The sequence below is a fragment of the Neospora caninum genome, chromosome VIIb, assembly GCF_000208865.1.
Source record: "Neospora caninum Liverpool complete genome, chromosome VIIb".
Taxonomy (NCBI): Eukaryota; Apicomplexa; class Conoidasida; order Eucoccidiorida; family Sarcocystidae; genus Neospora; species Neospora caninum.
The window spans coordinates 3,560,113-3,586,341 of NC_018394.1; the positions used below are offsets into that span (position 1 = coordinate 3,560,113).

At 53.8% G+C, this 26,229-nt stretch overlaps 2 protein-coding genes across 2 annotated transcripts; one reads left to right on the forward strand and one right to left on the reverse strand.

Annotated features, from left to right (window-relative positions):
* Positions 1-4,979: 4,979 nt before the first annotated feature.
* On the forward strand, positions 4,980-14,692 carry NCLIV_028440 (hypothetical protein; the record flags this gene model as incomplete). Its single annotated transcript, XM_003883038.1, has 12 exons — positions 4,980-5,058; positions 5,778-6,056; positions 7,647-7,727; positions 8,653-8,775; positions 9,531-9,929; positions 10,878-10,958; positions 11,817-11,876; positions 12,865-12,966; positions 13,121-13,222; positions 13,678-13,764; positions 13,939-14,043; positions 14,661-14,692. The coding sequence occupies 12 exons, from the start codon at positions 4,980-4,982 to the stop codon at positions 14,690-14,692; spliced, it is 1,530 nt and encodes a 509-aa protein (XP_003883087.1).
* A 1,722-nt stretch (positions 14,693-16,414) lies between these two features.
* On the reverse strand, positions 16,415-25,133 carry NCLIV_028450 (conserved hypothetical protein; the record flags this gene model as incomplete). Its single annotated transcript, XM_003883039.1, has 11 exons — positions 16,415-16,476; positions 17,559-18,132; positions 18,587-18,665; positions 19,289-19,552; positions 20,456-20,619; positions 21,206-21,277; positions 21,984-22,065; positions 22,555-22,626; positions 22,935-23,030; positions 23,154-23,658; positions 25,073-25,133. 11 exons carry the CDS (start codon positions 25,131-25,133, stop codon positions 16,415-16,417), a joined length of 2,031 nt encoding a protein of 676 aa, XP_003883088.1.
* Positions 25,134-26,229: the final 1,096 nt, after the last annotated feature.

Below are 26,229 nucleotides of genomic sequence, written 5' to 3' on the forward strand. Positions count from 1 at the left end.
GTCCCCTTCGGCCGCTCGGAATTTCACTCAACCTTAGCGGATTCGTGAGATTGTAGTGTGTGGGTGTGTGTATGTGTCTGCCTGCGTCGCTGTGTTCTCAAAGTAGAAGACGAGAAAGCGCGCGAACTCTTCTTCACTTCTCATCTGGCTTGTCGTTCCCCCTGTGTATCCGTGGACAACAGCCGCATAGGTTATACCGGTACCTGTAGGATATTATTGTTTCTGAGTCCAGTGCGAGCAGCGTAACCGCCGTGCCGCGTACTTCGACTGTACCGCGCTTCATTAGCGGAAGCGTTCCTGACAATTCACTGGGGACAGGAAGTGATGCTTGGTGCGAAATCCTTCATGCGAACTCCGCCCCCGCACCGAAACTGTACAGTGGGAACCTGTGTGTGAAACCCGCATGGTGTCCGTACACGAAACCGGTTTGTATCGCCCCCCCCCCCCCCCCCCCTCCACCACGCGTTCACGTACTCAGAGATCCAGGCTGAGACGAAGACGAGCGCGCCTAGCGAAATACGCGGGACGTCCACTGAAAGTGGATTCCTCCTGACGCAGCACTCTCGCAAGTGTCATGGACAGTGCAGAGGCCTGTCCACTGACTGAAACAAAGCGTTCTACATTCTTCAGTTCCACTGAACACCTTTGTGCCATCGTAAGCAACTATGGAGGCAGGGCCTCCGATGCAACAACCGTATGATCACAAAGACCCTGCCACATGACGGCAACGCTGGCTTAACTATCACAATACTGGCAGCTGTTGAAAGAGTAGCGGTTGCTGGTCGGTCCCCCCCCCCCCCCCCCCAAACCACCCCCAAGAGAGCTATCTGAGATCATGTCCGAAGCATTCAGCTCGCTTACCCCTGATGCCCCTGTTACGCACATATGCTGATAACAGCAAAATCCCGGAAGGCACAGCAGATGGCAACCATAATCTCGAGTTCATTGAAATCGTGGCGGTCTATGCGCAGGTGTAAAGCGCTGTTTAGCCGCGTAGCGAAGGGCTGACTCATGACACTAAAGGTGTTCGTGGCATGAGCAGAACACAGTCAGCAAAATCGCCTTGGATCCGACGGGCATGAAAAACACCGAGTCTGGCTTCTCCACATGTATATTCGTAGACATAAGGCAGGGCTACAGACGGCGCGTGGATCATCCACGAATAGAGTGGGGACGTAGAACATTCTGGAGCATCCGAAACCGTGCGGTGACGTAGAGCATGTGTGACAAAAGAAGACAGGCGATATCAAAAGGAAACGCGCGATTCCGGAGAAGTTGGGAAAAAGAAGACACATAGTACAAGCGCGCCAAATGAGGAAAGAAACACGACTCACTGGACGGTTTGGGCCACAAGCACATATTCAAACACGGATTGTAACCGTGACTGGCAGCGACGAGCAACAGTCAATGCTGCAGCACTTCTGTGTCACTAGGTGTTGGGACAGGAGTATTGAGTTAGTGCCCGCTTTTATGAAATTTCTTTAGCCATGTTTATTATAAAATTTAAAACTATAGTCATAAAAAGCACAACAGAACTTGGATCCGGTTAACAAAGACATTCAAGAACTAAACCAGTAGTCCAACTCGGAGTGAGTACTCGCCCGAAAACAACGGTGTACGGACCTAGAAATCGTCGGAACGCTTGCCGTCGTTGTGCGCAAGCATAGTGACGCACCGTAAGGGTGACCGGATCCCTCACACAGAGTCGATGGAAAGCTGCGCAGAGTTAAAAATCTCTCTAGTTCAAAGAAAGGGTGCCTTTCTTCAGGACTGAGATGGCAGCACTGAACCCCCCCCTACCGGACGACCTGTTAGGGAAAACGCCTTCTTGCCACGATACGTTTCCCTTCAGCTGCCTGTCTTCCTTTTGATTGGTAACTGTTGTGTCGGAGTAGTGGTTAACGTCCCCACGTTGCTTTTTCATTCTCTGCAGCAATGCTGTTTTTTTTTCGAGAAATGTAGACACCTCCGGGAAGAAAAATTCCTTCTCGAGCGGAGACGCTACCGACGTACCTCCCCCGCTCCCTGCGCCCCGCCCGTCCACCCCTCCCGTTGCATTGGCAACGATTTACAACGGCTGCAGTGCCGCTGTCACCCGGGGGATCGATGTTTTGTGTCGGTGCACTGCGTTAAACCCGCGGTAGCAACCGCACCCGCGGGCAGGAATACCCGGCAGCTGCCGAGAGAGGGTATACCCGACCCTGCCGCTCTCTCGGTGTACTTTTTGCTAAGCAACCATTGCCAACTTTTTGAAGCTCAAGAGTTCTCTCCCCTGCGTTTCTGAGTGAATGCGCCTCACTTTACTGCTGTTGAGATATCTCCAGTGAGGCTGAGACACACACGTCGACACCTGGTTCCTCGCTTTTGCCCGTGGGCAAAGTGCGGTACTCCATCGTGTATTTTCAGCGGTATAGTACGCAGAATTTTTCGTTGCCACCGCAAACCAGATCGAAATATACCGTGCTTTACCCTTTTCCTCTGACTCGCCTTTTTGCTCCGCCTAGGTTAGTGTCCTCTTTAAGCGAGCGTGTACCTAGTTCTATCGCACCTGGGCCGTCGTTGACTGTCGTCTCCTCTGCTTTGTACCGGGCAACAGAGGGGGCCGGCATTTTGCTTCCCCTTGCGCGCAACCGTTTCGGGTCTGCCAAGTCAGAAAGGTGGTGGCGCATTAATGAGGTCCATTCACACACAAAAAGTAGGAGTGGTGCCTCCGTGTCCACCTGGTACGTCTCCATATACGCGATTCGGTACTGCGAAGAACAACCGCCGCTTGAACCCGGTGCTACCGACGACCATGCTGGAGCTCTTATATGCTTTGACTTTTGCACTTCAAAAGCCGTGAGAAGCGTCGAAGGGGGACGGCCTAAAAGTAGAGGGCCCTCAGCTAGATGTCGTAGGAAGTGCGAGACAAATCGTGGTAGTGGAGTCACAGCATTAACTGAGAAATCCTAAGGAAAGAGAAGAACGGCGTGAAACATTCAGGGACCCCGAAGACTAAGCGAACGGGAAAACATCCAGAGGGAAGTATATACACCACTTCTCACTCATTGAGCCTCATACAGTGTACGCCTGGGACCGCATTCTTCTTCGTCTTCCCGCCGTTTGTCACTTTCCTTGACGTCTGCTGTAGATTTTTCTGTCTGCCTCAGTTTGTCGGGCGCACACCTTTTGTTGTTCTCTCTTTATATTTCTCAGCCTGATCCCTTCTCCAGTTGTCGGTTTCTTTCACTGTCTCGGTTTCCCCTGCATTTTACTGTGTGCCATTCGTTTTGGCCTGATTTCTCCAACTATCATCCTGCTTCCAGCAGGCCGCGGTTTCTGGTTTTTTCCGAGGCCTTCTACTCGGATTAAGGGCTCACAGAAACGTGCCTCTTTTAATGTAAACCCATGGGGCGGTTCCTTATATCATGATTCTACACCATGCCGCCCGTACCATCACTAAACCCTCTGAGGACACGCCGGCTATCTGATTCCCGGTCTCCTTTCCCTCGTTCCACCTCTTTCGATTCTGCTTCCGGACCAAAACAGAGTGCGACAGTGCATACTGTTACCACAGGAGAAGCGGGTGCGTCAAGTGTCGGGCAGGCGTGGAATCCCGTGTCTTCTGCGGTTTCATCTCCTGCCAAGAAGCCTCCAGATGCTCTGACAAGGAGAGGCTTGGGGACGCACATGACCACAACCAGAAGAAACCTCCTGGAACGGATGATTCGTTTGCAGAGATATAGACAGTCAACCTTCTTTCGTTCTGTCTCCCGTGTCACTCTCGCGGTTACGGTTCTGGCTGCGTGCATGATTGCTCTTAGACGTTTTTATTTAGTCTGCGTGCCTGGTGCGAACCGCGCTTCCCCACCTTCGCTTTCGCCGGGTTCTGGATTTCGTTCCCTTCTATCCCCTTCTTCTCAACCTGAACCGGCACGACTTTGGGAGGGAATGGTTACTGGGCAGCGATTTCGGCGACTAGCCGAGGCTCCGAAAGAGCATCCCAGCCAAGGAATTCCTCAGGATGGTTCTGCAATCTGTGAGCCAGAGGAAGCAACAGACGGTGACGGACGAGAGCCACAGGGAGCAAGCGGAAGGAAAAGGCAAGGCAAAAAACGCAAAGCAAGTCGTGAGGGCAGTGACAGAAACGAACACGGACAGAAGCCGCAAGGCCGTCGTCGACGAGATAAGCCAGTCCAAGAACCACCAGACGCTGAGGAGCACGAGGGCGCAGGGTCACCGAAAAAGGCCAAACAGGCTAGTACAGGTCCGCAAGAGCTGGTTGGTTGTCGTTAGTTTACTCCTGCAACTGTGCCCGTTATATGAAGTTCGAACTATAGTCGACTTGCAGACACCATATGTCTTGGGTCTGTTGTGTTTACCGCTCACCCACTTCTTTCTACTCTCCTAAATGCCAGACCTGTTCCCTTTTATCACACTCGCCGTACCTCCGCCACACTACAGCAAATCACCTGACTGCCCGCCCTCGCGGCTGGCCCTCTTTCTCTTCTGCTCCTCTGCCCGCGGTTCACCCCGTCGGGTATGTTTCCACTGCATCTCCTCTTTTGTTGTTTTCTGCTCTGCGGTCCCCTTCGCAGACGCCTTCCTGGACTTGTATGCCTCCGTGTTTTTGTTTCTGAACGCTGCTGACTCGATTTCTGCTGGGTAGGCCTCCTTGCTCGAGCTTCCGCGTCTTCGTCCGTCTCCTCATCCTTCTAAAGTGGGTTACATGTTTAACCTGCTTTAGCGTCGCCTCGCTCGGGACATCGACATTTGCTGCGTGCAACTCACTCCCTTCGACTTCCTCTCCACTTTGATATGTGTCCATATCCCCTACAGAAACTCTGGCAGGGGCACCCCTACAGCCGGGCACAAAATGCAAGAGGAAGAAACTTGCGGCCGGGTCCGAGGAAGAGGGAGAGAGCGACGAAGCAGTACATCGGAAGCAAAAACGAACATCACCTGAATCGCCAAATCGTAGCCAATCCCGCAAGAGCCAAATGGCCATCGACATGTACGAAGATCTAAGTGAAGAAGAGCTGGAGGCCATGGTTGTTCAGCCACAAGACACCCCAGACTGTACGTCACAAGAAGACAGACTCGCACTGAAGAACGCTAGTGCACAGAACAATTCGACAGACACTTCCACGGCACGCAACAGGCGAAAATGCGCCTCCTTTTGCAGCACATTGCGTTTTGAAGAAACCGTTGGTTAGCGGCTCGATCTGCGTCTTACGGGTGATGTATCTTAAACGGATGGGAATTGTTTCGGAAGGTATCGAAACATGGCAGAGAGCTTCCTGAATGCGGATGTAAATGTGCTACAGGTTGTACCTGAGCGTGCGTGATCTGGTTCGAGTTCGCTTGCAATCAACAATTCCTTCCTGTATTTACATCACAGTTTCGGAAATCCACCGAGCACTCAACCAGCCGCGCACTCGTGCCGTGGTGCACACACGGGGCCCCGTCTGTCTAAGTGAAGCGGTCCTCCGCCGGCCTTCCCCCTTCCCCTCGCGGTTAACCCAGGTGTCGACTTCAGTGACGAGCCTCCGTGTAGCTAGTATCGGCATTACTCTGACACGTCCGGTCGTGTGGTTCTCCTTCTCTCTTTTGTTTCCTGCATCCAGCAAGTGAAGTGGTTCAGTGGTATAACGCTTACGCGAAGACGATGCTGCGGGTGTCGACCAGCCTTAGGCGGAGACGTCTACGTGAGAAAGGTGGGCAGCACAGCGCCCGCTCCCTCAGTACGGGACTCCGCGTTGTGGCGAAGTCTATCTTCGCGAGTACGCGTTTTTCAGTAATGCAGAAACTTCTGCCGCCGTGTCCAGTTCCGTCGGTGCAACGGAAGGCCTCAGAGATCCACAGACAATTGCAAGAGACCATCAGGCGGAAACTCGTTGCCATCGTCGGCGAGGATGCAGCTTTCTGCGCACACCAACTCGAAGTGGAGCTGCTTCGCACAGCTGTGGGGGCGTCGCGAGGGGCTCACGGCCCCCTCAGGACAGGAGGGCGATATGTAGAATCTCCAGGTGTCACCAAAGGATCGCAATCAGACGAAATCTTATGGCAGCTATCAGGTAAGCAGTAAGAAAACCCGGGGACGTGGAGACGTGATACCACTGTGGCCGGGGAGCACATGAGTAGAGGTGCTGTGATCTGCCCGGGAATCACGACGGTAGCTGACGGAACGAATGGAGGTGGCTGCGGCAGCGACACTGAACAGCGGTATTCGTACGTTTGAACGCATGAAGCGAGGTATACGCAGTTTTTTTGTATGATGGCCGTAGCCGAATGCATCCACTTAAACGACTCTTCGTCTACGAAGAAATAAACGAAAAATCCATGTGTCGTACTCCGTTGCATACGGATGTATATGGTTCTCACGGCTGAACCAGGCTTTACATCCATGTGATTGTCTCTCTTTCGGAAAGTGTACATTGAGTTTATCCTTTATCGTAACGTATTCTGCCAAGAGTTGTCGCCAGTCTGGCGGCCAGTTCACTCTTGCGTCAATGACGCAATTTACTGACAAACGGATACGCTGATCGCGTCGTAGGTTTCCTTCGGTGTGGCTGTTGACTCTCCGGAGAGTTAATGGCCCGGCGCAGCAACCACCCTAAATACCGATCAGCTGGGCTATCTCTTCGTTCAAGGGTTTGCCTGCAAGCGCCTGTTGATCTACTTCCATGTTTACCTGTCATCGCGTGTAAAATCATTTGCAGGATTGTCTGTGTGCTTTAGCCCCGCATCCTTGTGCTGCTTTCTCCACTTAATCGCTTGCTTACAAATAGGATGACATGTTCAGGGCCAGTTTCTGGATATGCTATTGTATCCATATGTTTCCGTCGAATGCCGTGAGTTGTCTAGGCACTTAGCATATTTTAGGTTTCTCACGTTGCTTGTCGAGCTTCTTTTCTATGGAGTCAGACGCAGCTCTAACGACTTAGACGCAAAAACCTTGAAGCATAAGGATGCGGCAGTTCTAAAATCAACCGATGCGTTCGCACCCGTCTGAATCGATCATCGTTTGCGCATCTCACTGGATGGATAGTTTGAGTGTGTGTTATGGGCACCAGCATATAAAATACTGTTAGTGCACTCACCGCTTGTCACGGAAATATGCAAGGGAGGACATATTTGCGTATCGGTGCATGAGCATGACTTTGTATACCTATACAAACTAAGCTTCGACTTACGCACGTAACGCCATACTTGCATCCGCGTATGGCACGATTTACGGGGCTGGTGTGAAGTGGAGGGACACAAATAACACACGTGTTAGCTTTATGAAATTGTGCAAGTCATAGTGGTAGCGCGTGTTCGGGCTAGACATCAAAACGGATGTAGAGAACCTTATGTGTGACATCCCACCGCTTATCATTGCCACGGAATCATAGCGAAGGCAACGACGACGCTGTATATTGGCGTCGCAGCGGCCAGATGTTGGAGGAAAACTGCAGGCAATCTGTGACGTTATCAGCTGACCGGCATGAGACATGGGGGGAATGCTTGCCGAGCCTTCTCTGGTTGCCCCTGTATATAAACACACATGTGTGGCTTCATGTGAGTTTCTGCAGCTCTCTGGTTCTCGCGTGATCTCTGTCTATCTATCTACCTATCTATCTATATGTCAACGTAGAAGGCCGTTGTTGTCTTGTTGTGTACAGAAGTGGGCATGCGTCTTTCTGGCAGAGAGCCGCTTCTCGACATCCAGGCTTTTCTCAAACGACACCCAGATATCTCTGTCCGTGAGTACAGTGGACGCGGGTGTCTGCGAGTCAGTAAACAGCCCAGACGGGTGTAGAGGGAGGACCATCAATAAATTGAAAAACCGGAGAAACGAGAGCTCGCACTGCGTGCTGATGTCTTTTCTGCGTCCCCACGGTTCTGTGTGATTGCTTGTGTATCTGTTCTTTTCCGCCTCCTCCTCAGCGAGCAGAAATCACTCCACAGTGGCCGTCCGTAGAGGGTTGGTTTCCGTTTTCCAACATCGCCCAATCCGTGCGATGTTTTGCATCCACTTTAGGCTGCCGTCTTCTGTTGCGCACTGCGCGTGGGCTGTCAGCCTTTCGACTCCTTGCGATATCTCTCATATGTGCATTTTAGGAATCCCAGGAAACTCCCGGCTAAAATCTGCTATCCGAGAAGCTGTATCAGGTCAGGATACGTGGTGTATAGCCTCCATACCCGATTCGGTTCCTTCCTGTGGCCAACGCGCGGATCTGGGTTCTTTTGCGGGATACCTGTTTCACGATACGCAGAGCCTCATGTCCCCGTTGATACATCTACTCCGACAGAGCCGTGTTTGTCTGGGGTGACTAGGCTGACCCTATGGTTCTTGACTGTCACTTGCACGGTTGCCGCTCATATATCCAAAGAGTCGGGGGTCGTATGCATGCACTTTGCATGAACGTAGGTACATGTAAATAAGCAAAAGGATGGAAGGCGGCATATTATTTGGTGACGGGGGGTTGTGTGCGCAAGTCCTGGCACAGCAATACATCGACACTGAAACACGCTGGTAGCTGTTTCTTTCCTTGTGCAAGCTGTTTCGAGGGGTCCGCTCGAGGCGGGGAATCTATGAGGCGTCCGAGAGCTTACCAAAGCATCGCAGACGCTACAGTGAGTCCTGCTCACGAGTCGACGTATGCTGTGTCTCGACGTTGAACACAGATCTAGAGGATGACGGCTTCAACACGCCTACGTCACCAGATACCCCAAACTCAAAATCCCAGTCGAGTACCGATGTGTTTGCCCTTGCCAAGGAGATATTCACGCCCGATATTTCCGCTTCCGGTCAGTTGTCACACGCGCCGTCGATGCCGATCTCACCGCGGTTGTTGATCCAAGGACGTTTCTACATCCCTTGACTCGAGACCCTATTTCCTCGTACTTGTGTGTGCGTTAAAGTGCGGCTGTTTAGAGGTGCAGTGACTTGGTTTCTATGCGGAGGACGAGAAATAAGTTAGGAGTCTGCCACGGACGGGAATATATTCATCGGAATTACCAAGGGTTTGGTTCGTGATTCGCGAGAATGCTGGAAATGGCCTGACCCCACACTGGGATGGACACATACACATTTTCCTAGATAATCGTCGCCTGATGTGCATGTATATGTGCCCAGACAGGGACGCGATTCAGCTTATCTTACGAGTATAATGGATATAAGTCTACCTTGGTGTGCATGGATGCCGCATGTTCGATATCCCATGTCGTTGTCACGCTGTGTTATTTCCACATCCCGTCTAAACCTCTAGGACATACAACCTCCCGCAAATGCGTTGACTGGCAAAAAGTGTGGACCACCTCATCGTTTGGCAAATACTGTCTTTAGAGTATTGCTCTGACGCCACATTGAGCTTGCGGATGTTGTGCTAGACAGAGCTCTATCGATTCAGTGCGTCGAATCCTTTTTTGGTCCATCCCCTGTATGCGTCGGTGGCTACATACGTTACACTAACCTTTGCGACTTCGCCCAGTTGCATACAAATGCACACAGTTTTTCACTGTGTTTCAACCATCCTGCTGTTCTGGTATGGCCTTATGTTCAGCTGCTCCTGCGCAGGTCTGGGATGAGCTAGTGTCGGGAAGGGCACGGGCGGCAGGCGTCCGCATCAAGCAGCTTCGGTACCTACTTAAAAAAAGAAGAACGAGAGCTGCGCTTCAATCCGTACTCTACCACGTAGCTGGCGCGCTGCTACTTGGGGCCCGGACGGCACATTTAGCTAGAGAGTTGCCGCTCCTGCAGAGAAGCTCAGTTTTCTTCGAAGTGCAGAAGGCACTCTCCGTAGTGTGGAATACTTTTGGATTATGGACTTCCGCTGTGAATAAGCTTGAGGAACTTCTACTCCGCCACGCCATCGATGAAACCACGGACGTCAGGAGAGATGCAGCAGCCGGACCAGACGGCGAGGAGTTCCTGCCGTACAGGCTCAAAAATGTTGAAACAGGTGAGCATATTGATCGGCACGCCCCAATGAAGAGACATACCGACGCGCGGGAGTGGGAATATACTGAATTGGAGAAAGTCGATTCAACGCGACGCTTAGGCAACTCACTTGTCATCTGTCTGCAGATTCTCAATACCTGCGAGGAACACATATATTTGAGCCCAGCAGAAATCCAGCATCTGTGTGTGTCATATAAAAGAGGAAAGACAGTCAGGACAGGCACCTGCACTTGTTTCTCGGTCAATCCGAGGACAACGAAGCGATTGTGGGATGCGGACATTAGTTGCTTCGACGATCAGTCGAAATATAAAGAGTATCGCCCAAGGCAAAAGCCATGCCATGGGTGCCTAACTGCAATGTGATATAGCTTTTCTGGGGAGCACGTGATACGCGGTGGACTGAGGGTTTACATCTATAGGCCCTGTGCGTTTTGAGCGTTCGTTTCATCAACATGTCACTGTGGTTACCAATACCGATGTAGTCGCAGGCACTGGTGGAAGGCTCTGAATGAAGGGAGGCAACCGGCCACACTCTTCAGGACGATGGGCTAAGCAGCGGGCGTTTCACAGTTAGGGAAGACACAGAATACGAGCGAGACACAATCACAGTTTCGGGAGCTCAGGCGGAAGAGCCTGTTTCACTGTGCTGTGAAAGACTTGGAAGTTCTGGCAACCAGTAGATGGCGGGTACGGGCAAACGGTGAACCTGCAATATTCCTTGGACATCAAGGCACTACTTCTTTTCTCCCTCTCGTTTGAGTTGGCATCCTGTTCACACATTCGTCGTCACACATCTTCCTTTGACCGTTTTTGCACATATATAAGTGCTGCTATCGCGGAGTGTATCGTGTCCCCCCTTTCACTCTGTAGGAGCTGTTAGTTCTAGTGTGGCATTCTTTGTCCGAAGATGAGCGAACAAAGGCGTCTTGTGTATCTGTTTGTTATCCAGCGACTTCGAAGCGGCTCCGACAGTTCGATCTCCTGAAACTAGTTCTTGACTCAATTGAAGAGGACGAGCACTGGAGAACAGGTAGGCCGTTTTCACAAGGCGAGAGGGGTAATAGCAAATCGCGTGAAAGCACGCCTGGCAAGACGAACACAACGAAATGAGAAAAAGGGACATGACCAAAGAGCAGGGAAGTACAAACGCAAAAGCAAAGTTACATTACAAGTGGTGAGAGGGAGACGAGACACGGCAAGTGTGCGGGAGAACACTTCTCGCGTAGTGAAAGTGGGCGGACGAATGGTAAAAGAGCGACCAGCCTGAAAAAAGCCAATCATAAAGACAATCTAACGAAAGAGGACGCAAGAGGTAGAGCGGTGGGGAGGCGAGGATGGATGATCGTCAACGGTAGATTTTAGGATCTCCGACCAAAAACACGCGGTATGAACGAATCGAAGACAAAATGTCTGCTAACCGGCACCCACGCTTAAAGGGCAAAGACGCTACAGTTTCATGTGTACCGGTTTTGGATGGTGTTACATTTAACACCGCATCCCGAAGTTACACACCCGTCTTGCCTGGTTCCTTAGAGAAACGTGTTTTGTGCCCCTGTAACATATGTATCCTTCTGTCAAAAAAAACAAATAATACATGTCCGTGGTGGTCATCTGTTTTCTTGTTTTAATCCATTTAAAGCGTTCTCCCTTTATGTTTCTGCAAATGTAAAACTAACGGGATCGCCTAATAGCGTCCAACGGTAGGGGAGCGTTTAGCATTAAAAGAAAGCAAAATCGTCAAATTCTCTGAATACAGCAGAAGTGATCATGTCGATCATCTAATATATTATGCCGACGTTGACGTTCGCATTCGGCTCCTCACCATCTGCGCGTACGATTTCTCGTGATAGCGGACGCCTGCTGCGCGTGGGTGTTTCCACGTGTTCAGGCCCCCGTGGCATTGACGGGCAACAGAGGCTTCAGGAGCTTTTGTGGGCCTACAGTGGAGGTATGTCTGTCGTTTTCTCTTGGCGTCGTCTTCCATCCGCCTTTCGCTCGCCTTGCGCTATTTCTTTGTCGCCTCTGATCCCAGCATGCGGCACATCGTAGTCTCCGCCTGTACGTCTCTCCTTGACCTCTCTTTCGCTGTGTATTGTTTCGCGTCGCTCTTTCCGGTGGTACCTTGTCGAATGCTTTCGTTCGTATCCAGGGGCAGGGCCGTCTTCGTCATCAGCTCTCCTATCCCTGCCTCTGTTCCCATCTTTCCTGATCATCCTTTACCACTTGCCGCTGCATACCTCGTCCTGCCGTTTCAGTCTACCTTTGTCGCGGAAGTATGGTGCCCTGTTTGTTGCGCCTTTGTGTCCCGTTTGTTCCCATTGCTTTTTCTTTCGTTTGTATCGAGAACGTCCCTCAACGTATGCCACCGGAGGTCCTCAACCTGTCCTGGTTCAGTCCGCGCGTGTGCCCAATTCAGACAAAAACAGAAATCTATCTGCTTCTTCTTGTCACTTGTCCCAGGCTGACGATCAGAAAAAGTAGCCAGTGCAGTGGCCAGACTCATGGTAAAATGATGTGGAGCAAGTGGGAAAGTGTCGGCGGCGATGTCTTACTGTACAGAACACCCTGTCAAAATATGACTCGTTCGCATTTTGCCAGCGTAACCTTCGCGTTTTCCTTCTGCTCTAATCTGCTTCATCAGGGTCCCCGGATGCATCCCCCCCTTCTCCGACTCAACACCACGATGCGGATTTCTCTGCGCCGCCGGCAGCCGACTCGACGACACACGACGGAGAAGATGGGATCACAAGTTTAGACGCGGACTCCCGGGATTCGCTAGAAACAAATGGTAAACTTCGTGTTAGTTCATACGTTTCACTTCGCGTTCCAAGGCCGTATCTCGTTGGGGGTGTAAAGGTCCGACGGTCCGAGTTGGAGTAAAGGGGCATGTGCCTGTGTGGACTATTCTCTCCTGTCTTGTCCTCTGCGCCTCTCAGGCCAAACGCCAGACGATTTCGCGTCTTCGAAGTCTTCAACAGACGCCGATCTCGATGATAGTCCAGCTCTCGGGATCCTTCTGGACGCCGACGACAGCGACAGTAAGAAACCTCCAAAGGCAGATTTGACGGGCACGTGGCGTATTCACCGAGGTTTCGCGAGACCCATGTCAACGTGTTACGTGCTTGCTTGTTCCCCGTCCGAATATTCTTAAATAATTCGTTTCCTTGTCCTTTCGCCCTATGAACGCTTCAGGCACGATTTCTGCTACATCACCGATCCTCAGTCCTCAAATCCCAGAGGCGCCTGACACCCTAGACCAGGCGTATGCCATCTCCAGCGCACCTCAAGACGAACGTAAGGGAGATGAAGGCAGTGTATGCCAGGCGGAGACATGGCTACCTCATCTAGGGCTGCCGTCGTACGGTTCGGTCCGTCATACACGTCGCGTCCCCCCGCTAGGCCAGTGCTATTTCCTGCTTCAACTCTCCACCCATAATCTGTTTTGTTGACTGACGCCAAGCTGCGGCTCAGAGACGACCGGACACGCTTCGGCGGTGTCCGGTGATGTGGGGGCACCGAGGCCGCCCCCTAGCAATTTAGTTCATGGACCTCATGGCTAGCGATGAACAGGACAGGCAGCGACCAAAGAAAAGAAGATTGTAACCTGGAGATGGTGTGGCATTTCTAGTCACTCGTATGCCCGGTGCGCTGTGCCTTCTAACTCGTGTGCCGAGTCCTGTTATGACCATCCAGAGGCCAAACCGTTTGACGGCTTTTGTGAATAGTGGTGTGAACTGGATTTCTTGTAGAACCTGAAGTCCCTGTCTGGTTGCCGACGCTAGACGACGGCCTCATAGAGGAGGCATTAACCCTGTACGGTTCAGATGATTATGAAGGTACGACTGAACCAAAGGGCACCTGTTCGCAGGGGGGTACGTGTCTTCCATGGGACTGGAAGGGCGAATAGCTGTCGTTTGCTGCTAACGAATAGCCAGTTGCTACAGCGGTGTCGGTTCGCCTTTCGCTCGACTATCTCTGTGTCACCTCAATTTATGCTTTCCACAATTCAGAATCCGAAGGAATCCTGGAGGGGCCGTTCGCTTCTCTTATCCAAGACGGCGACGATGATTTATTGCAGCAGATGATCGCAGAGCTTGACGCTCTAGAAGAAACGGGTAAGGAAACACGAGAAACAACGCCCGAAACCAGTGTGTTTTCGTTTGAGCACGGACCTGCACTTTTCGTCACGTACGTTGGTCGTTTGGAGAAGCGTGACGTAAACAGGTAAATCTCACGTGAGCCGTCGTCGTTCGTCCTCCAGTCTGTTCACTGTTCAAATGTTCAGCTTTATTTGCGACTGTGGACACACTGTCTCCGCATGACGGGATCCTGTCAAGTCTTCCGCTTTTCCGTATACTACTGGAGCCGCCTAGCACGCGATGTCTCACCTCTCGCTGGCGTCGTCGCTGTAGTCTCCTGCCTCGTCTATAGGTTTCCTCTTTTCCATGGTTTCTTTGTTTTTCGTTTCGTATTGGGTCCTTTCTAGCTCTGGGCAAATTGCTACAGTGTTTTTTGGTAATGCGGGAACAGATGCCAGGGGCATCAATTCCCGTGCTCTCTCCGTTGCGTTGGAATTGACGCACAGGCCGTCGCTGAATCATTTGACTCCTTCATTCCCCGTTTGTTTTGCTATGCTGATGAACTCTGGTTTCCACCTTGAAATATGTGTTAGCTTTGTCTTCTCTGTGTTGCTGTGCTCTTTCCGTTCTCCGCCAACTACACTGTGTTCCAGAAGGAATCGAACAAGACGGAGCGCACAAGTGAAATGCCAAGGACACCAAGCGCCGGTGGTGTTTGTAACAGGTAGTCCACTGTGTGAGGGGGGTCAAGACACGACGAGGGCTGCTAGTTCAGTTGTGTCTTCTCTTTCGTGCAATAATTCTCCGGCAAAACAGGGATACTTGGGTCCATCTCGTCCCGCGACTTCATCTAATAAAGGTTGCGAGTCCACTACCCACCTCGCCGCCGGTGGCTGGGAAATATCCAGGCCGAGCTGCCACACCGTTACCAGGCCAGAAGTGTCTCAGTTCTCTGTTTGGTTCTGCCATCACTGTGACAATGTGGGCGACGAACTCGCGTGTTGTCTTCGTCTCCTCTTTGTTCGTGTGGATTTTTGTTCTTATTGTTCACACCTGGAACCGGTTCCACGTAAGGCGCTTCTGATTCGGCACGCGGATCGCCAGTCTCCTGTGACTCTTGGCAATCTATTCGTTCCATCGTTGACAGGCTCAAGTCATATCGGTTTTTGTTTTCATCTGACTCTGTTGCGTGCCCGCGAAACACATGGCTGAACAACTATGTAGAGCGCGAGGCCATCCACATCATCCTGACAGAGGTTGCATGTAGACTAAACTCGCTCATCGTGCGAAGCTGTCTCACCTGTGGGTCGGGCACAAGGGACTACTTGACATGCTGAATCTGGACCCTTCCTATCAGTCCAGTTTCTGGTGGTTCAAGAATTAGGTAGACAAACGCACAGCCATATACAACCTGCCTAGTCCTCAGAGTGTATGCTGAAATGAACTGTAGGTGAACCATCAGCGAAACCAAAGCTGGTGCATTAGATTGCTGTATCACTTCCGTGATACACCCCAAGCAGTCTTCTGAAAAAGGAACCGAGACACATGCACCGTCAGTGTTGACATGGTGGGGAAAACAACAGCCACCAGTCACTCATGATTGTGTCGGCAGAGCTGCAGAGACACGAGGAGCGGGTGAGCGATTGAGTAAGAAAATCGCTGAAGTGAAGAGGGAGGGACGGGGAAATGGAGGACACGCTGCCACAAGGAGACAAAACGTAGACCAGAGAGAGAGAAAGAGAGAGCAAACGAATGCAGAGCGACAAAATCAGAGTGGGCGACGGAAGAAGAAATAACGCAGAGACACAGCAGACTAATAGGAATTGAACAGGCACGGATGTACCAGAGGGTGGCGCTAGAAAGACAACAAGGGAGTGGTGGAGAAGCAGAATGAACTCGGGGTTCAGGGATCCGCAGTTGCACTTGCCATTGAAGCGAGATGCAAAACAAGCGATTACGAAGACCAGAAGGATGGACCGGATTTGTAAAGGCATCGAAGCAGGAGCAATGCCACGAACAGAAACGCGGTGAGGAACGGTTTTCCCTCACATGCCTACCGCGCAGATACAAACATTCACTGAGGGAGAGTAGGTCTCTGCAGACGGACCCAAAGCACCCCAACATGACTCGAAAAATGCAGGGTGAGAGAGAAGTATCATCGCGTACCATGGAGGCAGGGAGAAACAAACGAACGACACCATCCTTTCGAAGATGAGCCGCAGATGCAACAAAAGAAAACGGCCACAAACAACTAAATGATTAAGACGGAAGAATATCGGCAACACTCGAGTGACGAAGACGTATTTTCGTGCCCCAGTTCGCCGAAAAGAAACAGCGCAGCCACCGTGGGCTCCTATACCCTGGGGGTGTATCCAGCGTCTGTCCGTGTCACGTCTCCTTCGTCTGTTTAGACAGTGGCCCTTCGGACCTCCGTCGGATGGACGAACGACTCGTAGGAGAATGGCAGACCTGAGAAAGTGATGACGAAGGGGGGACGCAGGATGAAGGCGGAAGGGAGCCAGGATGAGAAGGTGAGGCGCAAAAGGACGAGTGAGGAAAACGCAATGATAATGGTCTACGGTTGCCTTCATCAGACACCCGTCGCCGGGGTGACCTGTGCTGGGATGGCGGAGACTGAGATAATACGTATGGATATGTAGCTTCAGATGATGGCAGTGCATGGGACGGCGAAGCAGATGGCGACGAGGAAGACGGCTGAACAGGACGGCTTAGCGGAGTCACGCGGGGTGAGCGGGAATTCATTTGATGACGGAAAGAAAATGGAGAGGAGGAACTGAAATAGGGAGTTGCAGCTGACGCTCCATGGGCAGACCCAGACGGCGACACAGATGCAGAGGTGAACGAAGCGAGCAGCGGTGACGAAGGAGACATGGGGTCATCGAGGCCTTCAAGGAAGCCATGGGATTCACTCTGAGTCCTCCGAGGTAGGGACAAATGTGGACGGTGTTCGTCGTCTGCCACTCCCTCCGCTCGGGCAGAAGATAAGGAGAGGGAAGAGGGGACACTTTGAAGAGGAACTAGGGAAAGGTTTCGCGAGGCCGCGAGAGCCCGAAGAGTAAGGCGACGACGAAGGCGATCTGCGAAAAAGAAAATGAAGGCCGATTTACGCCCAGTTATCACGTGGCCCTCTGGTGCACCGATTCGTGCTTGGAGAGAGGACACGAGGCTCTATGCTGCGAATTCAATGTGCTTCGCTCTACCGTGACATACATGCAACCTGTGCCGGCCTGTATGGCACTACCCAGGGAAAGCGACTCCCATATATATATATATATATATATATATATACATATATATATTGCACGCCCATGCCGTGAACAACATCAAAGAGCACGGGATCTCTATAAACCGGAAATTCATCAGCCTCTGCATGAGAAGGGTGTACGTGTAAATGTATAAATAAATGGGAAGCAACCGCGAAGAAAAGCCCCTCCACGATATTGTAGACCCCGAAAATGTATGCAGTAGTAATGCATTCACGCCCTATGGTATAGGTGTTCGTGTCTTGTAAAGGGAATTGTGTTGCATACCTAGCTTTTTCCTTTGGTCGTGGGTAACCGGCGCGGGCGCACATATTTCCTCGAGCGTCGCTCCGTTCTCCACCAGCTCCTCAGCCCGCTGGAATTCGTCGCAGATGATTTTCCACGCTGCAGCAGAGAACCGGTTCACTACTGCCCGCGTCAGGGGGCATCTCATCAGGACGCGGCGAGCCATGCTCAGAGGCGATGCGAACTCTCCAGATTCGTTGACACTGCACATGCCTGCTTGCCTCTTGCTTTCCGATTCTTCTGCTTCACCCTGACTGGAAGCGGAAGGGACAGCTGTGCTACTCTGCGGCGTAGCGCCGAGCGGATCTGCTAGTGCTATGGCCTTCAACGTTTCAGCGGTCACATGTGAAAGAGCTGCCGACGCTGCGAGGGATGACGCATCGCGCGGCCCAGAATGACACGAGGAAGACTCGGGAGGAGGCGAGCCCAAGGCCGACGAAGACGAGGAAGAACCAGGCGGAGGCGGGCATACTGAGATGGACCCGTCGTAAACCTCAACCGTGACCGTGGCGCCGTCACGAGGGCTGAACAGCTTGCTGCTGCGTTTGCCATAAAACTGCATGCATCAGAGAGCACGGCATGCTGGACACCTTGTATACTCCCTTGAGCATCATACCGATAGCGAAAGCTCTGCAGTAATTGCTTCAAGGATGCGGACGATAAATTGTGTCTGCTGTACGTGCGGCACCGGAATTGAAGGCAAGAACGGCCACTTGAGTTCTGCCAGTAAAAACCACAGTATACCCCGCGCCTCAGCACGAAGTGATCCGCAAGCATCTTCCCCAAGTTGACAGAGAGCGACATCAGTGCACACAATTAAACCGAATAACGAAAGACAGAGATACCAGTATACAGAGTGAGACATCAGGAGAGACGTGGAAACTGAAGAGCATAGGGACACGAGGAAGAGAAGTAGACAACGAGAACCAGGTACCTGTCAGAAGCCGCCTAAAAAGCATCCGAGACGGAAATCACAAAATGACGCAGCGAGGACGGTGCCCACACCTTACCAGGAAGAAATCGTGAATCAATTCGCCGACGGTTTCTTTATTCCGACCATACTCGGGGAAAAGGTTCGTACGGATGTAGCTGAGAATCCCACAAAGCAAGCGAAGGATAAGATACCGTGCATGGCACACCGCAAAGACGAATGAAACATCGTCGACGACGGAACGCGCGTGTGAAACGGGCAAGAAAAGCGGGACAAGCTTCGCTCGGATGCGTGTAGATTTATATGCGTACATATATACATATACGTATATATACATGCATACACATACATGAATGAACTGAATGAGACCGTGATCCTGTGCCTTGAAGCTCTACATATGCCTGCATATTTGGATAGAGATGAGATACTGTATCAGTATACCTGAGGCCGACGATCATGCGCTTGATAGGCGGACGGGTGGACGCAGCTAAATGCGTCGAAAACGGTAAGAGCGTAAGATACTCGAGACGTTACCAAAAGATAAAGAAGCCATTCGCATGTAACTGCAGGGCTAGAGAGAGCGATGCCGGGCCACGCAGGAGGCAAGCTCTGGGAGTGCCGTGCGGAACTTTCTACATGGGTTTGACCCGCAGGTCTGCGCCCGTAGTGGAACAAACTGCTGACGGGGCGCCAGACACCGGTGCCAGGACGAGCGTCCCAGTGCCTGTTCGATCAGGTGCATACGTGATTGCACATGTTCAGTATGCCTTTGCCGGCTTACTCTATATCTGTGCAGAAAGGCAGTGGCTTTAGGCCCTCTGCCGGCGTTCTCGGCGCCATCGCAGACTGGCCGCCTGCAGCCACGTCTTGCCTTGCATCTTCCTCTTTTCGTTTACAGTCAGCGAAGTCTTCTTCAGACGCTGGATTGCCGTCTGCTTGGTGGGACCCCGCACTCGGCGAAGAGGGAGAAGACACGGCAAGGAAACAGGAAGAAGGGGCAGCAGAAGCTGCCGCCTTTGCGGGGGCGCGGCCCAGCAAAATCGCCCTGGACGACGAGCAGTAGACACATCAAGCAAGGCGGACAGACGCGCGCCTCAGGCTCCGCTCGCCAACAAGCGGCAATGCGGGGTGACCAGCACGTGAATCCCGACATATATCACGCGCATGACGATCCGCATTGATGTGTGTAAGGCAATGTCAAGAAATATGCAAAAGATACCGTACATCGACGAAGGCCTGTCTCCCCCCTGATGCATCTGCTTGACTTCGCCCACGAGGAAGCGATCGAAAGAAACATAGGTTGCAATCGCGCATCTACATGTGTACTAGCATACATGTAGCAAAGACACTGCCGCCGGCTGGATACCAGGCTTTGCCTATCGATCCACATGCAAATTGACGTAGACACGGTAGTTACGGACGCGCATGCACACGTCAGAAACCGCACACATACATAGATATTTACGTGCCCGCGTGGGTGTCAGACGCAAGGGTATTTACGGGACGTCCCATCAGAGCGCGTTTGGCAACTCACGTGTACGGCGGCAGGATTGGAGGGCTTCGTCGTTGCAGGAAGAAGAAAAGCTGCAGCATGAGAGTGTATGTACTCAGCGTGCCTTCGGCTCTAAAGGGAAAAACAATCGTTGGGGTGCAACGACAGAGGTGAAACTGAAAGAGCCGCGCCAACATGAATCGCAGGCACGCGCAACCGCGCCACGACTCGATCGTCTGCTGGTCGCAGCGTCTCCAGAAAACACCTGCATCGTATGGCCTCCTCTGGGCCACCTTAAGAGCATCCCGCGTTCACTCTCGTGGCCCGGCTCGTCTCCCTGTCTCCTCTGGCCTCCCGCGTGTGCACAGTTGCCTCTGTTAGCAGCCTGGCGGCTGCGTCCCCGTCGGCTCTCTCCGCATCAACTGGTGCATGTCTTCGTCTTGGTCTGGGTCGCACCTGTTGTTGATGTTCCGTTGTTTCGCCCAGTGCTTGATGAAGCGCCCTAAAGGACGGACGCGGTCGTCGATGGCACCGAAAGTCTCAACGAACATCGAGTTCTCGAGGGCGGTACAGTTGTTCACGCTAACGTCGATAAGGCCTTTGCCGTGGGCGTTGCAGACCTGAGCACGGGAGGCAAGAGGCACAGAAGCAAACCACCTCTAGATGCATGGAGAACTCGGCCCTGACGCGCGTCGCCATCATTCGCTCCGGGACAGCCGAGCAAAAAGAAACGTTTTGCCGCCGGAAGGCGAAGCACCGCATGCGAAGACGGCAGACGGGATGGGCGGCGAGACCCGTGAGGGAACGGCCGACCGAAGGCGCGCGGAAACGGCGAGGAAGACAGGTACATGCGAGAGTGGAAGAGGAACGAGAAATCTGGCGCCAAAGCCTTGGGGAACGCGAGCACAGCGCAGGAACGAAGCGGGCGGCAGGCAAGGCGAGACGTGGGGCGAACAGGCGAGAGACGCGGAACCTCGAAAGGTGGGCACAGACGCGACGCGAAACCGCGTTCCCCACACGCAGCGGCAGATTGCGGGCGCCTGCAAACGAGACCCGGCCGGCCGGTGCCGAGGATCGATACGGGGTCGCAGCGGGCGTGGTAAACCGGATGGGAGAGAGAAAGCCAACCAGAGCAGCTGCCGGCAAGGTGGAACGCGAACAAGCCGACGAACGGACCAAGGCGAAAAAAAAGAGAAGCGAGTTTACTTTTGCTATCGGCACTTGAGCCGGAACGACTGTCGCCTGGCCAATGCGGTGCCGCTCAACCAGTTCTCTGACCTGCAAAAACAGCAACGAACCGACACACTGGCAGACGCCGTTGCCGACGTATACGCGACCGCGTATCCACATGGAATCATATATATATATATATATATATATATATATATATATGGCCAAATAGCCCCACTTGTCTGAGCCGCAGAAAGGGGGGGAACGAGACGCGCGGGATTGCCGTGTCGAAGCGGCACCAAGGAAGGCGTGTGGAGGCGCCACGCCTGAATACGTTGAGAGCCCGTTTGTATGGCGACCGTAGAGTTGCGGAAGATCCGTTCCTTGGCGTGACCATAGTCGTGCCCAGTCTCCTGTGTCTGGAGAGCGGGAAAACGCGGATGGGGCCCTCCACGTACGGGAGCAGAAGAGACAAAGGTCGGCCACACAAAAAGGGAGAGAGGACTACAGAGGTCTTTCGCACGAGAGACAGACTGCGCAGCAAGTGGAGGGAGGTGCGAGACTGCTGGAGAAGCCGGCAGCAAGAGGCCGAGAGATCCGGACGCCCCCAAGCTGTGTCCGCAAGCGTGGAGCGACCTCGGGCGAACGACGAAAATGTACACGTGGCGCGGAATGTAGGTTAAGCACAGAGAGCGCGACGGCAGACGCCTGGACCGCCAGAGAGCATCGAAGCAAGGCGGAAAGGCAGCGCGCGCGAGAGCGCAGCGAGTCGGGACAGCACCGACAAGGCGGTGACGCGCGCGCCTGACCTCACCACGCGGAGTTTCGCTCGTTGGGCGATGCGGCCTTCACAGCCGCTGAGGACGAGGCAGGAGTCGACGTCGCTTCCGCGGACCCTGGAAAGAAGGCACGGATCACCAACACGCGGAACGCGGGACAAACCAAACCCGGGATTTTAACCGCAGGAAAAGGGAAGGAGGCGCCACAACACGCCTGTGACCGTTGCGAAGGAAGCGGAACCCGAAAGGACGTGGCCGCGAAGGCACACTCGCCGCCGCCTCAGGCGTCGCGGAGCGTGGATCCAGGAACGCGCCAGCCCAGCGCGACAACGAAACGAACTCCGGAGAGAAATGACAAGGTGGTAAGACGAACGGCCCCCGGACCGGAGGGAAGCATACTGAGTCTGGAATCCATTGCTGGATATATTCGACGAACAAGCCGTGGAGCTCTGGATTCTGATCGCGGCGGGGACAAGCGCGAGAAAAGTGCCCAAGACACAAGAGCGAGAGAGATAGATGGTGCGTGACGACGGACAGCCACAAACAGCTTTCGATGCGTCCCCCGCGTCTGTGGAGTCTCGTGGCGTGTGGCGCCGTGAATCGTACCAGAACCCATTCGCACAGGAGCCAAACGGGACCAGCTGGCCTCCAATGTGCTGGCGGAGAAGCGGGCCGAGCCTATAAAGACAAGCGAACGAATGTGTGAAAAAATAGAGAAGGCGCATGCGCCAGTCTCGCCACGCACGGTTGAACTGACGGACACAAAAACCGCAGGACAACTGCCAAGGTGTTTCGCCTACAAGATCCCCGTGTGTGGCAAGACGTGCGTGGACAGACATGACTGCCGATCATAGGACACTGCCTACTGTATAAACGTGATCCGCATCTAGAGTGCTGCTGACACGTCTGTCCCGAAAAGCCTGGAAATCCGTGCACACACATCGGAGCCGTTGTAGGCCAAGCAGAGTCAGAACACAAGGGCGTACGTGTCCAGCAGGTATTGCTTCTGCAGGAATTGATCTGCGTCCGGGAGCATGCGCTGGTCTATCTCGAGAAGCTGCGCGCCCAGTTGCGCCTTGTACCTGCTGCACAACCGCGCACAAATCCACGAGATGAGCGACGCCTCAGAGAAGTCTCACTACACGTTCGCAAAAAGGCAGAAAAGCGGGAGTCTTGAAAAGAACGAAACGCGGTCGCTGACGTACTCCTCGCTGCCGGTCGATTCGCGACACACGGCCAAGTCACGTGCCGCCGCAATGGACGGGAGCGACGACGCGTGGCGAGATCCAGTCGGCGAAGAACGCGAGTGCCCCGACGAAAACGGAGACGTATTTGCGGAGGCAACCAGGCCGAGAGAAGCCGACGCGGCGGGGCGCCCACAGGACAGCACAGCTGACGAGGGCCCGAGAGCCGCGGGAGCGGCTGTGGGGACGCGGCACGGCGGCGCATCCGCCCGCGAGGAGGCGACGGCGGCAAAAGAGCGGTGAGAGGAAAAAGACAACGTAGCAGGACGAGAAGAGATTAGTTGTTTGAAGCCTTCCACCATCGACCTCGATCTAGGCCGGGGAGCGGAAAGAATTGAAGCTGTGCTGCCGGAGGCGTGGACCGGGGCGACCGCGCGCCGCCGCAGTGACCGCCCAGGGAGCGGCAATCGGCCAGGCGACGCACCCTGCGTAAGTGGGACCGGCAGCCGAGACGCCGAGGGAGGCGCTGGAGCCGCAGAGCACCCAGGGTGCGCAGAAAGAAAAAAAGAGGGTTTCGGCGAACCGCAAAGCAACGAGAAAGAGGTGGAGAGGGAAGACGTGAGTGCAGAAGGCAGAGTGTGAGGTGACGGGGGGGAAGGCGGAAAACGACAGGTTGAGAACCGGCCCAGAGGCGAGACACACGCCCCTGTAGAGGAAACGAAACGGACGTCGGTGCGCACCGCCGCAGACCGCCAGTCAGCCAGACACGGCGCCCACGGGCCCTCTGTCACCGCATACATCACCCGGCGCCGTCGCGCGTGCATTTCGCGTTTGCCCCCGGATTGGACACAGCTCGAAGCCCCCACGCGGCGATCCAACGCGAGCCTGGTGCGTCGCACCTCGCGGGCGGCCCCGTGTTTCGGACAAAGTGAGAGACTCCCGGTAGGCCTGGGGCTGATTCGGCAGACGCCGCTGCGAATTTGGGGGCGGTGCGCGGGCTGGTCTGCAGCTGTCGCTCTTGCCCCGTAGTCGACAACACATCGCGGGATCCGGTCTCCTGGCCTCGTGGGAAGGCCTGTCGGGCGGACATTAGGCGTGTATCCCCGAGACCGGGGGCCTCCACCGCCCCGGAGACACTTGTCTGCGGCTCCAGTGTCTCCGCGCCACAGATCCGCCCCGCGGAGCGTCCGCACAAAGCCCGACGACAGGGGGATCATGCTTTCTGAGGAAGAGAAGATGCCCTGGCGTGCAGGTGAGCGCGTCGACACATGCGTCACACCGTTCCTAGCAAAGAGCTGGAGAGAAAAAACAGACAGGCTGCGAGGAAGTGCAGAAGTTGACCGGACGGCGGGCTCCCAGCTCGGTGCGCTCTCGGTGTCTGCCCCACCGTTTTCCTAGTGTCTCGGCGGCTCAGATTGCACGCAGCGGCGCCCCGCGCGCGCGGTTCAACTGCTGGACAAAACGGCGCGCGCTGAAGACAACGCGCAGGCGCTCAAGCAGAACAGGCGCTGGCAAGTGAGAGAGGGGAGCGTCGGCCGGTTGCATCGACGGTCGGATGGGAACAGGGACGGGGGCCAGCACAGGAAGTTCGTTTCGCAGAAAGGAATGCGCGTTAACACAGTCTACAGAGAGGAGGCGCAGGGGGACGCATTTCAATTCACCAATCGGCGGAGAGATTCGCCCGCGAGGTCCCGGAGGCTCCTTCCACGGATACAGTGGCCCATGTGAACACCAGACGAGGCAGAAGCGCTCGCGGAACCTTGTCGCGAACCGGAGTTCCCCCGGCGAAGTAGATGAGGCGCAGAGGGGCCTCTTGCATGTCTGAAAGACGTGTGTCTATTCGCGGTTTACATACGAATCTGTTTGCATGCATGTGCATGTATCCATGCCTGTTGCACATACACACGGCTGTGTCTCCACTTCATGCATGTAACACGCACCAAGTCCAATACCGGGCTGGAACTCGCGTTTCTTCAGTCGTTCGTCGCTAGATGCTTCCATTTGACTCACGTGAAAAGACAGCGATCACGAAAAAAGGGGAATGCAGCTGGGTCCGAGTCAGAGAGATTCAAGCCGCACAAAAACCGCACGGGCTGCGCGACTACGCAGGCGGCTCTTGCCCGGAAAAAGAAGATCCCAAGCGCACTTGCGCTCGTGGCCATTCGCCCGACTTGGCTAGAAAGTCTTGAGGCCAGGCGGAAACCTGAAAGGAATGACCTGAAGACGTTCTCGCGGAACGCATGCATGCACGCGGCGCCCCCCGCCCCGAGGCGAGAGAAGAGCACACCCCTTTCCAGCTGAGTTGTGAGCATCTTGGGACGGGGATACGGCCCCAGCTTTCGTCGGTCCGTGGAGCTGAAAAGGCAGATCTGCCCTCGAACTCTTTCGCCCCTCAGAGGAGAAGTGAGCGCCAATCTGTTATGATGTAAACTTTTTTCTGGAGACGAAGAAACCAGCGCAGCTGCATTTCACCGTCCTTGCGCCGCACCCGCGGCTGCTCTTAAACATGCGCCGACATCGACATCTACACACAAGACAAAAGCTTTCCTGTCCGTCGTTTTGTCTCCACCAGCGCAGCACCCGTTTTCGTCGATCTGCGTCTATGCTTTTTTTCCCGGCCGCGCCTTCGTTGCTAAATCTCCTTCTCAACGGAAACAGCCGTTTTTTCTCTTCCGTTAAGCTGGATTTGCGTTCGGGCCCCTTGTCAGTCTTCGGTCTGTCTCCCAGGTGGTGTGCTCCTTCGGGAAATTTCCCGCCAAGTAGGTTCCCATGTTCGTTTCGTCCTTAACGGCGTCGCGTTTTCTCCCTGTGCATGTTTTGGCCCCGCCACTCTCCTGCTGCCAGAGGTTTTTCGCTCCGGCTTCTCTCAGCCCTCGTTAATGCAAACGCTCTGTCGCGCACACCGTCTTCCTCATCTGTCGGTCGCCGAGATGGGTGCTTCACGCAGAAAAGCAAAGAGCTTCATCTTCCTGCAACCAAATGAGACGAGGCTCTCAAGTGTGACACAGCTATCCAGGGTCCAGGCATGTCCCTCTAAAGGGAGAAACCTACTACGCACTCCTACATTTACATGGATTTGAACAGAGACACCTGTGTA